This window comes from Sander vitreus, chromosome 16, assembly GCF_031162955.1.
Source record: "Sander vitreus isolate 19-12246 chromosome 16, sanVit1, whole genome shotgun sequence".
NCBI classification, from domain to species: domain Eukaryota; kingdom Metazoa; phylum Chordata; class Actinopteri; order Perciformes; family Percidae; genus Sander; species Sander vitreus.
Genome location: NC_135870.1, coordinates 3,453,656 through 3,467,205, shown reverse-complemented (window position 1 = coordinate 3,467,205; position 13,550 = coordinate 3,453,656). Strand labels below are relative to the sequence as shown.

At 40.6% G+C, this 13,550-nt stretch overlaps 1 protein-coding gene across 1 annotated transcript in view; it reads left to right on the top strand.

Annotated features, from left to right (window-relative positions):
* Positions 1-857: 857 nt before the first annotated feature.
* Positions 858-13,550, top strand: part of ash2l (ash2 like, histone lysine methyltransferase complex subunit) — a 15,936-nt gene continuing 3,243 nt past the window's right edge. Inside the window, exons 1-13 of the mRNA XM_078272108.1 lie at positions 858-1,021; positions 3,443-3,509; positions 3,662-3,807; positions 3,899-3,987; positions 5,362-5,456; positions 5,784-5,879; positions 6,742-6,837; positions 7,216-7,291; positions 7,501-7,518; positions 9,087-9,186; positions 10,600-10,817; positions 11,721-11,888; positions 13,242-13,435. Coding sequence (XP_078128234.1) covers positions 963-1,021; positions 3,443-3,509; positions 3,662-3,807; positions 3,899-3,987; positions 5,362-5,456; positions 5,784-5,879; positions 6,742-6,837; positions 7,216-7,291; positions 7,501-7,518; positions 9,087-9,186; positions 10,600-10,817; positions 11,721-11,888; positions 13,242-13,435 — 1,422 coding nt within the window. The 5' untranslated portion in view covers positions 858-962. The remainder of the gene's footprint in view (positions 1,022-3,442; positions 3,510-3,661; positions 3,808-3,898; positions 3,988-5,361; positions 5,457-5,783; positions 5,880-6,741; positions 6,838-7,215; positions 7,292-7,500; positions 7,519-9,086; positions 9,187-10,599; positions 10,818-11,720; positions 11,889-13,241; positions 13,436-13,550) is intronic.

Here is a 13,550-nt window from a genome sequence, read left to right as displayed (position 1 = left end):
CCTTGTGTTGTCTTCCCGTAGACCGTGAACTTGTTGTATTTCTGGGTCAAAATTGCAAATGAATTTTTTTGGCTCTTTTTCCAATGTTTTTTTGACGCTTTTTGAAACATTTTTGTCACTTTTTTCGACGCTTTTTGACTAACATGGCCAATACACATAATTTAAATGACATAATACCTATTTTTTTTGTTCAAAAAAGCTTAAAATTATGGATTATTTTGACTGATAGTTAAGATCAGAGAATGTTGAACGGATCACAGTTTATTTCAAATGCTATAAAATTGAAAAAAAAAAAAAAAACACACCCACAATTCGATGAAAGTAATCATTAATTTTACCTGCCAAGAATGTTACATGACTTCCATACAACGTATATCCACGCATTCATGTTATTTTGGGGCAATTTGGTTCAAAGAAACCCATAATTCTGATATAAAAATGGGTCAAATGGAAATAAGGTGCAGTTCCCATGTCAACCTGCGGTGGCGCTGCTGAGCTGAACCGCGGCAGCAAACCGGAAGCCAATGCTCCGTCTCCGCTTCGCTTTTTTTTTTTCTTTTTTCATTGATTTGAAACATGGCGTCTACGAAGAAGATGTAGAACATGTACTTTTTGTATGCGAGAAATATAATGATAGTAGAATAAACTGGCAGGAAAAGGAAGGAGAGAACGCAATACATAATATACTTCAAGAACAGGGTATGACAAGGGAGAGACTTGAAGCTTTATTTATTTTTCTTCACAATACTGGTTTAATGAAAAGAATATAAGTTTGGTTATGGTATTTTATTTTCCCTTTTTTTTTGTTATTTATTTTTGTTTTGTTTTGTTTGTTTTGAATTAATTCAAGCCTAGACTCTATGAAGTTCGTGGTATTACACACTGATGTACAGTTGGTGGCGGTATAATACAAAAGTAATCTGCCAAAAAGAAAAACAAGAAGAAGAAGAAGAAGAAGAAACATGGCGTCTGAAGGAGAGGCGGGCAGTGCTGCTACAACCGAACCGGAGACCGGAGACGGGTATGTGTTCTTCATGCAAGAGATGTGTAATTGTTACAAATGTGAAGGCCGTGATTCAGATATTCTGTGAGAATATAAGACACATTTACGCTCTTGTTTGAGCCATAAACGCTGTTTAGATAGCACACCAGCTAGCTAACGTTAGCGCTCCGCAGACTCACCGAGTGAACCAAATAACAGTTACATCTTAGCTGCTCTTTATAAACACAAAACATCAACATTTCTGACCGTTTAATGTTACCCTGTCTGCCGGCAAACGTATAAAATCTACTGAGCATACGTTGAGACTTTGTATGCATTCATATGTCCGTCTAATAATCTTGTATTTATATGAACCCCATAACGTTACACCAGACTCCCTTTGAATAATGTCCATTTTAGTGAACATCATGGATTTCTGATAGGGAGAAATAGTCAGTGGTGGAAGAAATATTCAGATTATGAACTTATGTAAAATAAGTAATAATGCAGCTGGTAAAGTTGGAGATCATTTGATTACTTTATATACTGCTAAGTAGCAACATCTATAATAATACATCCACATTTAATGTAATGTTAGTGTAGTGAAAGTAGAAAGTGGCAGGAAATGGAAATACTCAAGTACAAGTACTTTAAATTGTACTCAAGTACGATATTTGATTAAATGTAAAAAGTTACATTTCACCATGGAAATGGCAGGTGAACACAGAGAAGTTGACATATTTTATTTATATATATATATATATATATATATATATATATATATATATATATATATATATGTGTGTGTGTGTGTGTGTGTGTGTAGATACAGCAGCAGTATCTATGTACATGCATATCTACAATATGTGGGTAATAAGTTCGTGAATTTGCTCTGTTAATTAGAACAAGTGTAGTTTTATATTTAGCGTCCATAATGGAAATTTTAATCACAAAAAACTATGTAATCTTCAGTTCTATATGATGTATTTTAAGGGTAATTAAAAACGTTCAACATTTCACATTTCTAAAAACAAATGTACAGACACACACACACACACACACACACACACACACACACAGTTGTACAAAGCAAATCAAAAGAAAAGTGTGATTCCTAATAGAGTGGTTTAGAAAGGATGCTAACAGAGCAGAAACTATTTGTTTGGGGAAAAATATAAGATACTTATATAAGTAATTGGTGAGTAATAGGTTAGTACATTTCCTCGGTTATTAAGAACAACTGTAGTTTTATGTTTTGCGTCTAGGGCTGTGCAATTTTAAGAAGAACAATTATTTTGCACATTACTTTTTGCAAGTATACTCTGATTTTGTCTTGTGTTCTGAATGACAAGCGTACGTTACCCTCCCCAAGGCTAAACTCACTCAGCCAACACTTGAATTTGAATGTATTTGTTATATTATTTATGTTAAGGGGATTTCAAAAAGTTCAACGGGAGAAGTATTAAGGGACATTTCCCAGTTCAAGGTGTTTTCACTGTTAATTTGTTATATTAATAATATTAATAATTAATAATAATGTTTTTTTTAAGTTCAACAAATGCAACATCTTTCCAAAAGTCAACGAGTAATCGTGTTAAATAAGTGTTTCAATATTGACCAAAACAATTGTAGTTATGATTTTTTTTTTTCACAATCAAGCAGCCCCACCATTGTCCATATTTAAGGATTTATTTTGTTTGGTTTTTAACCAGTTAATATGAATTTAAAGCTATAGTGCGTAGTTTCTGTCGCCCCCATGAGGAATTCTAAGTAATGACAACACTGTTGGCACGTCCACATGATACAAGGCTTCTGTGATTGCGCACCACCCCCCACCCTCCTCCACACAGTTGCTAGTAGCCAAGGAGGACACGGAGGATTCTAATGGACTCTTCAGAAGAGAACATAGTCATACTGAGGAACACAGAGAGAGCTGTGTGGAGCTGATAGTCAAAAGAAAAACTACGCACTAAAGCTTTAAAATAGAGATGGTCCGATACCATTTTTTGCTTCCTGATACCGATTCCGATACCTGAACTTGCGTATCGGCCGATACCGAGTACCGATCCGATACTAGTGTGTCATATATTTTATTATGTTTTAAGAACTGTATACTCTCTGTATGGATGTGATATGATTTCTATCTTTGTTGTCAGTCTGGCTCAGGTTAAACTCTTTGTGAAACATGAACGCCCCAGAACGTTCTTTTATTCTCCAGTTTGACAGTCAGTTATAACGGAAAAAGAACATAAATAAACTACTTTAACGTAGATTTCCTTTAGGGCTTTATTACGTGGTATCGGATCGGTGCATTAACTCCAGTACTTCCCGATACCGATACCAGCGTTTTAGGCAGTATCGGAGCCGATACCGATACTGGTATCGGTATCGGAACATCTCCACTTTAAAACCTTTACAGGTTTGGCTTAATATCTGATGAATATCTCTGTTGACTTTCAGGGATGCTGCATTTGGGGAACTACCCACCAGCATGGATACGGAATCATCCAACGGCAAAGAGGGAATGGTAAAATTCTGAAATATTTGTTATCGTTCTTACTTTGTTTTTATTTAGTCTTTTATTGCTTGTGACCGCATGTTGTCTGTCCACGGCTTTGCTATAAATCATGATGCAGATGCTGCTATTTTTTTGTCCTAAGCAGACTTTGTGTCTCCCAGGAAACGGCTGGCGAGGGCTCCGAGGCTGCCGACGCTCTGACTGGATCCGGAGACGAGGAGAGCGGGAGGCAGCTGGGAGAGGTGGAGCTGCAGTGCGCTTTGTGTATGAAGTGGTTCACCGCGGACACATTTGGCATCGACACTGCGTACGTGCAGTTATTTGTCATCTCGATATCCGCAGTTCTACAACCACACCGACAGTTTTCATGATTCAGTCCTTTTTCTCCTCCTCTACAGGACCTGTCTTCCCTTCATGACTAATTACGTGTTTCACTGCAACGTGTGCCATCACAGCGGCAACACATACTTCCTCAGGAAACAAGCAAGTAGGTGGTGTATGTACGGCTGTAGCAATTCCAAATTTTTGGAAATTGTCACAGAAATAATTGCAATTAACAATAATAACATAATTGTCTCTTTCAGTCAAATTTAAAAATATGTATTTAATATTTATTCATTTATTTATTACCAGGGTTTCCCGCAGAAAATTTGTTAGTTAACAATTATTTATTAAACACTAAATATTACATTTAAATAATAATATATATCATTAATAAATTATATCTATCTATATCTATGTGGCTATCTGCCACATGGCGAGTAAATGTTTGTACCAAAATAGTTTTTCAGTCTTCATTTTGGCGAAGGTGCAGCTACTTTCTACTGTTGCGCGCGCACACGCAAACACTGGCGCACACACCAGACGCCAGCCACCACGTCGCTTCTGTTTACTGATAGCTAGCGTTTACCTCAGGCTAATTAATTAGCTAGTAAGTGCTAATTTTTTGGCAGCCAGCCTTCCAGAAGAAAGCACAATGAAATTAATTGTTAACCGATCATTCACCATTGACCGACAAGCAAGAAACGGAGTCTCAGTTCACCCGTCCGGGAGGCTCTGACACATTTTCCGCACTCCGTGTCCGCGGACAGCTGTAGGCTTGTACCGGTTAATGTTCTGTGCATTGTCGGACACATGCAGCCACTTTCCTGAAACCGCGTGCGAGACTGACACACGTCCACAGCGGCGTGTTTGTCCGAGCCCGTCTCCACCACCTCTTTTTTGGTTGTTTTTGTTTGGATGGTTGAACTGTGACTCCAAATAGTTTCTGTACTTATAAAACGAGGCATTAGAAAGTTAGTAACTACACCACAAGTATGTAGTAGTAGTAGTAGTAGTAGTAGTAGTATGTAAGTACTGCGCGGTAGCAGCCGAGAGGAATATCCATCAGGCAAGTGTTTAAATATACTTCTGGTGTAGTTGTAGTTGCAGTTACTTTCTAATGCCTCGTTTTATTCTAAGTACAGAAACTATTTGTACTACTGTAGAAGTTTGGTATCATTCTGGACATTATTAGTGGGGTAATTTATGAGATACAAACGTGGATCCGTTAGCGCCTGCACTAAGCTAACCAGCTGATAATGCTAACTCGACCAACTTTATAACAAGGGAAAAAAGCTTATGGGGGGTTGTTTGGCTCGAGGTCAAGGTGCAAAGCAGCCTAGGGTGAAATTACTCTGAACCATCACTTTAACAAGGGTCGACTATTGGTCAGAAAAAAAACCCCTCTCTTAATTAGCATACCTAGTTCTGTGTGTTACAAACAACCTAAAATGAACACAACGGTGGTGTAAGCTTTGTGACACTTGCCATCAACATTTGTAGCCTTTAACAAACCCATGTTTCTGTCTCTGTGTTTCAGACCTGAAGGAGATGTGTCTCACAGCGCTGGCAAACCTGACGTGGCGGTCCAGAACACAAGACGAGCATCCAAAGACGATGTTCTCCAAAGACAAGGTGCGCAAAACATGTTTTCGCAAACTTTTATCGGACCTCTAAAGCCATTTCATGCAAGTAAATGTGATGTGGAGCTTTTCAAATAAACTAGACTTGACTTTCCGTAAAGATGATGTCACAAAGACAAAGGGGGGGTAGAGCGAGTGAGAGAGTGACAGTGCTTAGCTTCGGAGCGAGTAGCGACTCTAGAGTCCTAGTGAGAGAAACAAAGTGTCTCCCCTGTTCTTTCTGACCACAGGGTTAGAAAGAACATCTCCTGATGTACAGAATTTGTGAGTACTTAATCACTCATGGAAGTATTTGTCCCTCTTTGATTTCTCTCTGCAGGATATCATACCATTCATTGACAAGTACTGGGAGTGCATGACGACCCGTCAGAGACCGGGGAAGCTTACCTGGCCCAACAACATAGTGAAGACAATGGTAATGTGGTGTACAGTGTGGGGAAACACAGTACCAGATTCACAGAGAAATTTAAAAGATGCTTTGAATCCTTCATATGGAAACCAGTCTCTGTTGAGGCAGCCAATAGAGAGGCAAAGTCCCTCCGCTTCCGGTGGACCCCCATGGGGCCTTGTTTCAGAAAAAACTATGTCCGGTAGTGAACGGGGAGAGACAGATCATTATTTGATCCCGTTTGAATTGAGCCATGAATTACTCTTATGACGTGCGTACATTTAAAAGTTTGCAAGTCAAGAAGTTCTCAGTTTGTAGTATCAGACTGTGAAAAATACCTAATTAGAAAGACTACTCACCATAAAGTTGCATAAGTGACGTCTCTCTGAACCTACGATGTTTGTTTCGTACCGGGATGTAACGTTACACAAAGGATGGATGGATGGATGATGGACGGATGGATGGATGGAAATCTGTTCAGCAGTGTGCATAAAAAATGAATAAATGGAACAAAGTTAAATAAACAGAACACAGACAAAGGCAACTAGAAAAAAAAACATGAATTAAAGCCAAATATATATACAAATAATCTCAAATAGTAAGTGTTTAAAAAGTGACCTTTAAAACAGTGGTTAATGTAAGTTAGCAGCATACAACGGATTGTGCAAAACAGCGATTCTATGATTCTAGTGTCTACAGCTGGAAGGGGAGGGACTTCGCCTCTCTATAGGAACGAATGTTGTGTCTCACATTGTGTTGAATCTCCTCCAGCTGCTGTTTCATTGCAGCCGCCAACTTTAAGGAGAACATCTACAAATGGAGCAAAATAATATGCCAATATCACTGTTATAATGTTAGTTTTGTAATGGAACTTGTGGTTATTTTCCAGAGTAAAGAGCGAGATGTGTTTCTGGTGAAGGAACACCCTGACCCTGGCAGTAAAGACCCAGAGGAGGAGTACCCCAAATTCGGCCTGCTGGACCAGGTATTCACCACTCGGCTGTAGTACAGTATATAGGAAGGGGCTTTGGGCTGCAGAACATTTTTATATATATATAAAAAATATATAAATATATATTTATATTAGGGCTGTCAATTCATTCAAATATTGTGTCCATAGTTATACTCGTTATACATTAATCACACATCTTTATCTGTTCTGAATGTACTTTAATAGAGGTATTTTAAAGTTTTTTTTAATGTACTGTAGGCCCAGTTCATTATGCAACTTCATTTTATAAGATATATGTAGTAGGGGGTCCCTGTTCCATCTCTTTTTTAGTTAAGGGGTCCTTGGCTTAAAAAAGAACATTGAAGACCCCTGCTCTGAAGTCCAATTTCAGTTGCTGTTACTTTTCTGTAGGACCTGGGAACCATCGGACCATCCTACGACACGCAGAAACAGACCACTGCTGCTCCCACTGCTGCTGGGCTGAATGGTAAGCATAGAAAAACACAATCTGAACTGAAAAAATTCATATACATTTTACCTGTAACACAGATTTAAAAAATTAAGTTGCACCATTCTGTATCAAAAACAAAGGGGGGGAGGGTGTTTCACATCACTGGCCACTTTAAACTCCCCCGAAGCTGAGAGTGAGACGTGTTAAATGTGGTGACCATGGCGATTTTGTGCATTGTGTTCCAGGTGGATCTTCTTTCTCAGGTGACTATGTGGTATTTTGGCCTCTGGAGCCGATCCGTGTGCTTTATGTGTCTTGTAACCCTCTGGATAGAAGTTGGCCCTGAGGTTTCTCAATGAGCATCTCGTGGGCAACTTCATCCACGTCCAGTTGTAACCCCCTCTGTGTGCTCTCTGCATCCGTTTGGTTCTGCTCCTGCTTCTCTCCCTAAAGCTTTGCCTCCTTTAAGGGCTGGGCGATATGGAGGAAATCAGATATCACGATTTTCTGGACCAAACGCTTCCATGTCGATATTGCGGCGATATTGTAGGGTTGGCTATCGGTGCTTTCACAACATATTTTACCAATGAGATTTTAGATAAATAATGTTAATTTAATGACTGAGTGGTTAAAGGCAAATAAAAGAACAGCTAGAACAGTCTGGGAAGTTCAGAAAATGGCATCATTGTACTGTAAGCAGCCTGTAAAACCAGGAAAAAACTGGCGTACTTATGCCATATTACGATGTTACGATATCCAAAAATCTGAGACGATATTTAGTCCCATATATTGATACCGATATAATATCGATATATTGCCCAGCCCTACCTCCTTTTTGATCGGTGAACATACCTTCCTCGTCTCTGGCTTGCTGCTTACACGTTCTGAAATTTAAAATAAAAAATCTCCTCACTGAATGACACTCCGTAACACAACATATGTGAGATCAGAGTGCCATTCTTGATTTGCTATTGGCGTTCATCCAATGCTAATTAGCTTTACCCTCGCTCTTCCTTCTCCTCCATTTATAATGTTTGGGTCCGATCTATTGGTCACATGCTAATTGAATTATTTTAGGTATGAGTTTAAAGTAAAAGTGCAAAACTAGTCCTGAGACTTCCCTTTGTCTGCTGTAGTTGGTAAGCATAATGGTCATTTTGGAGATTATGAAGTCAGTTGAAAAAACACCAGGAATCCCATTTTAAAAATAGCTTCACATTACGTTAATGTATTTGTTTAAACGGGACAGTAAGTCAGACAATAGTTCAATAACTGAAGACAATGTACGTGGAACTACTTTCTTTACCACATGAATATGTTTAGTGGAATATTTTCATGTCTTAATATCTGAACTAGCTGACTCGACATGGTTTTACATACAAAATAAAGAAAGACACAATAATTAGTCTTAAAAATGAAAAATATAACTATTGTTTTTCTGGCTTGGCTATTGTGCAGCCAGTGCCTTTCTTTGTGAGTTGTTGCTAAACACGTACTGATTAGTCTTTTTGTGAAGGAATAACTGCATTTTGTCTTTGAGCCTACTTCATATTTGCAATGTCACATTTCCCTGGGAGGAAGTAAAGAATCTGATCCCATCATCTGGTTCCCTAATGTCAGTGTTTCTTAGCAAGAGAACGATGTTGGTCACGTTGAAGAGGCTAATAACCACGCTGACTAATTCCTGCTATCTGTGCCTGCTGTTTCCCTGTGTACGCCAAACGCCTTATTACCTGCCTTCTCTCTCTCTGTGTGTGTGTGTGTGTGTGTGTGTGTGTGTGTGTGTGTTCTTTAAGTGCAGGAGTGTAATCTGTCTTGTGTTGTTTTGAAGGTGCTTTGGCCCCTGGCCCAGGAAAAGGAAGAGGGGCCAAACGCAAACAGCAGCAGCAACAGGAGGGCACTGCTGCAGGAGCTACTAAGAGAACCCGAAGGTATAGACCCAAACGCAATGTTTGTTTTTACAATAACGTCTGGGTCGAAAACTATCTTTTGCGTGTGTGTGCTGCTGCGTGTCCCTGTGTGTGTGTGTGTGTGTGTGTGTGTGTAACAAGCATAGTGTGGGCGCGCTGTGCATAAGCCTAGGAGCATTTTACTAATTTGCTGTTAAAATAACAATGAAATGCTGCGCTATTGACTTTAGACCAGGTTTTTGTTGGTCAATGGCGCGATCACTTTCCACTGTCTCAAGAGAGCAATATGCCAAGAATGCACCTCCTTTCTTTGGATTTCTTTCTTACAAGCATAGTATAGACAGTGTTTCTCAAACGGCGGTACTTTGGAGTACTGCAGGGGGTATGTGAGATTTCTTTTAATGTTCCTTTTAAAACATATCAGTCGTGCAAAAGTCCTAAAATAATTATACACTATAGTTATGAAATGAATTTAGTGATTGTAAACATTTAAAGGTCCCATGGCATGACAATTTCACTTTGAGGTTTTTTAACATTAATATGTGTTCCCCCAGCCTGCCTAGAAATGGTGATAGGTGTAAACCGAGCCCTGGGTATCCTGCTCTGTCTTTGAGAAAATGAAAGCTCAGATGGGCCGATCTGGAATCTTCTCTTTATGACATCATAAGGGGAAAGGTTACCTCCCCTTTCTCTGCTTTGCCCGCCCAGAGAAATCTCTTCTCCTCAATAGCATTTAAAGCTACAGACACAGAAATGGTACATCCTAAGTAAAGCTCATTGTGGGACTGGCTCTAGTGGCTGTAATTCTGCACCAAGGCTGAATTTTGGGAAAGAGACTTCAGATACAGTATTAGGGGACCACTAAGGTCTATATAAAAGAGACTTCAGATACAGTATTAGGGGACCACTAAGGCCTATATAAAAGAGACTTCAGATACAGTATTAGGGGGACCACTAAGGTCTATATAAAAGAGACTTCAGATACAGTATTAGGGGACCACTAAGGCCTATATAAAAGAGACTTCAGATACAGTATTAGGGGACCACTAAGGCCTATATAAAAGAGACTTCAGATACAGTATTAGGGGACCACTAAGGTCTATATAAAAGAGACTTCAGATACAGTATTAGGGGACCACTAAGGTCTATATAAAAGAGACTTCAGATACAGTATTAGGGGACCACTAAGGCCTATATAAAAGCATCATGTCATAGGACCTTTAAAGTCTAGCATTTGAGTGTTTCAGTTTAAGGCATTTTTTTTCTACCAAAATAGTTTTGTGCCGTTTAGCCCGGTGGTACTAACATATTTCAAATTGGGTCCATTATTGGAAAAGGTTTGAGAACCACTGGTATAGTGTATCACCAGAGTCTTCCTTTTAAGTCAACGAAGAATCAAATCAAACTTGTGCCCCTCTTCCTCCCTGGTGGCAGCGACCCTCTGTTCTCGGCCCAGCGCCTTCCTCCTCACGGTTACCCACTGGAGCACCCCTTCAACAAAGACGGGTACCGCTACATCCTGGCCGAACCAGATCCTCACGCTCCAGACCCGGAGAAGCTCGAACTGGACTGCTGGGCCGGGAAGCCCATCCCTGGGGATCTGTACAGGGCCTGTCTGTATGAGAGGGTGCTGCTGGCTTTACATGACAGAGGTACTGAAAAGTCAAAACTCAGAAAAATAACCCAATTATCTCTATTAATTATAATGTTTTCACGCTATGTATATAAAAAATAAAAAAAAAAGTTAACCGAATAATGTAATGGAAGAATGTTTTCTTTGTAAAGCCCTTTTGAGATGACGTACTTGTACTGGTTCATGTTTCTAAGCGTGTAAGAGCTTAAGCCATGTTAATATGATGTGTACTAGGGCTGCACAATATACCGTTTGGTTATCGTAAAATCGTATTATCAACCTGCGCAATAAACGCATCGCGAAAGGCTGCGACACATTGCGAAAGACACTCAGATGTTTTGTGGTAGTTGAAAGAAAATATCAGGAATACTGCACTTTAAAATGTAACTCATTATTTTATTTTTTTAGTGCTGCCTGTTATATTACAGTGTTTCCTTTAGGATTTTTTTTAGCAGTGGGGGCAGGTCTGTCCGAACAACAAGTTGTCCAATCAGAACGGACCCACCGCGGTGGAGCTGTTGGTTTAATAGTCGACTCGGACGGAAGAAAACGTTTTGACAATAAACTCCATCAACACAACAGTATGTGGAGTTAAACTGGACGGGCCCAATAACCTCTGACTAGTTCTACTTGTTAAATAGCAGTGTGAGCGGCAGCCAACTTGGGGGGGGGAGGCTTGCATTATGTCGACAGGATCATTTAAAAGGCAACTGCGACTACATTGTGCGTCTGCCCTGTTTCTGATACCGTTGCGGCAGAAATTTTGATATTTGATATGATTTCCTTTCATTAGTTTTAAAGTCAACAAGCAATTTGTGGTATTTTAGCAGAATACTGAAAGCAGCAGAACTGAGCACACTTCGATATCTGTTAAGTTATCGCAGGTGATATCGTGCAGTCCTAATGTGTGTTTGTGTTGCAGCGCCGCAGCTGAAGATCTCTGACGACCGTCTGACGGTGACCGGGGAGAAGGGCTACTCCATGGTGCGAGCCTCCCACGGGATCCGGAAGGGCTCCTGGTACTTTGAGGTCACCGTTGAGGAAATGCCTCCAGAGACGGCCGCCAGGCTCGGCTGGTCCCAACCGCTCGGTCAGTGGTGCTTCCTTCTTACGCAAACCTCTTTACATTTAGGGAGAATATGCATCATAACAAAATATGCCAAGTTTTTTTTCTTCCTTTTTATTTATTTATTTTTTTTAAATTTGGTCTCGGACCCGATCAAACTGACCCACGGTCCGGTTTGTTTCTAGTGTGAAAGCATTTTTTGGATAGTTCGGACTTTCGGACCAAATACAGGAAGCTCTGGCAGGCTGTCTTGGTGTAATATGACCGGGGAAGCTCCTTTTTAAGGAAGAGCTCAGAGCTTATTATGTACGTGAGAGAAAGAGGTGTCAGCGCTCAGGGCAGACAGCTGTCGGCTATCAGAGCAGAGAATAAATCAGCAGTTTACTTGTTAAGTGGTGGTAAATGTACAGGGTAGGTTTTAGTTTGTCTCTGAATAAATGCGGCAGCTCCTCAAACTCCGATTGAAGTTCCCGCGTGTCGCTTCTCAACAACGCAACAAAACAAAAAGTGCCGCGGCAGCACAGGGGGAGAGGCAGCGGCCAGTTGGGGGGAGAACGACACAGTAAGTTTTCCTCAGCCTGTCTCTTCTCTTAGCCCCATTACGCTCTTTCTTCATTTTGTAATCAGTCTTCATGGCATGTGTCGCCAGCAGCGTCAGCCCGGTGTGCGACAGTAATTATCATCCGTGCGGAAACGCCTGTGAGCGATACAGAGTTGGTAACATTAATTAAACGAAGCTTCGAGGCAAATCCTTTTGTATCGAGGATTTTTAGTCATCGAATTATTCGAGTTACTCGGGGAATCGTTTCAGCCCTAATCAAATGCAAAAACATCAACCTTGGTTTGGACCTCGGTTCGGACTTTCAGGTGTGAAAGTCCCCTAAAAAAAATCAGGCAAATTTTTTCAGCTTGTTCCTGCTTCCAACGTTAGCTACATGATTGCTGGATATAAGCCAGACACTATATCGTATTAAGTTGCTGTGAGCTGTATTCTACATTCACCACTTCTAACCAGAGGCAGAACATAAACAGAACATCTCTCTCTCTGTCTCTCTCTCTCTCTCTCTTCTCTCTCTCTCTCTCTCTCTCTCTCTCTCTCTCTCTCTCTCTCTCTCTCTCTCTCTCTCTCTGTCTGTCTGTCTGTGCTCTCTCTCTGTGTCTGTCTGTCTCTATCCACACACACACAAAGTAGATAGGTGCACCACTACCCCATGTTGTGTTCTAAATAGGACTGAAAGTGTTTTTTTTTCCAGGAGAGTGTTAAAAAAACAAAAGTGTGGAAAAAAAAGACATTTTCGGACACTTATTTAGGATAAAGAAGGCCTGGCAGAATATTTCTTGGAATGCTATAAGATATTTTCCTTTTTTATGTTGCAGGAAACCTGCAGGCACCTCTGGGTTACGACAAGTTCAGCTACTCGTGGCGCAGCAAGAAGGGCACGCGGTTCCACCAGTCGATAGGGAAGCATTACTCCTCGAGCTACGGTCAGGGAGACACGCTGGGCTTCTTCATCGAGCTGCCGGACGCCACGGAGACTGCCAAGGCTCTGCCGGACACATACAAGGACAAGGTAACACCCGGCACGCAATGAGAAGTACGCGGGCTCGGCACGCGGCGTTAGGCCGCGTTTGGACTGCCTGCGTCGGCGGTCACGGCAAAAACATAGGTCTTTCTATTGATTTTGA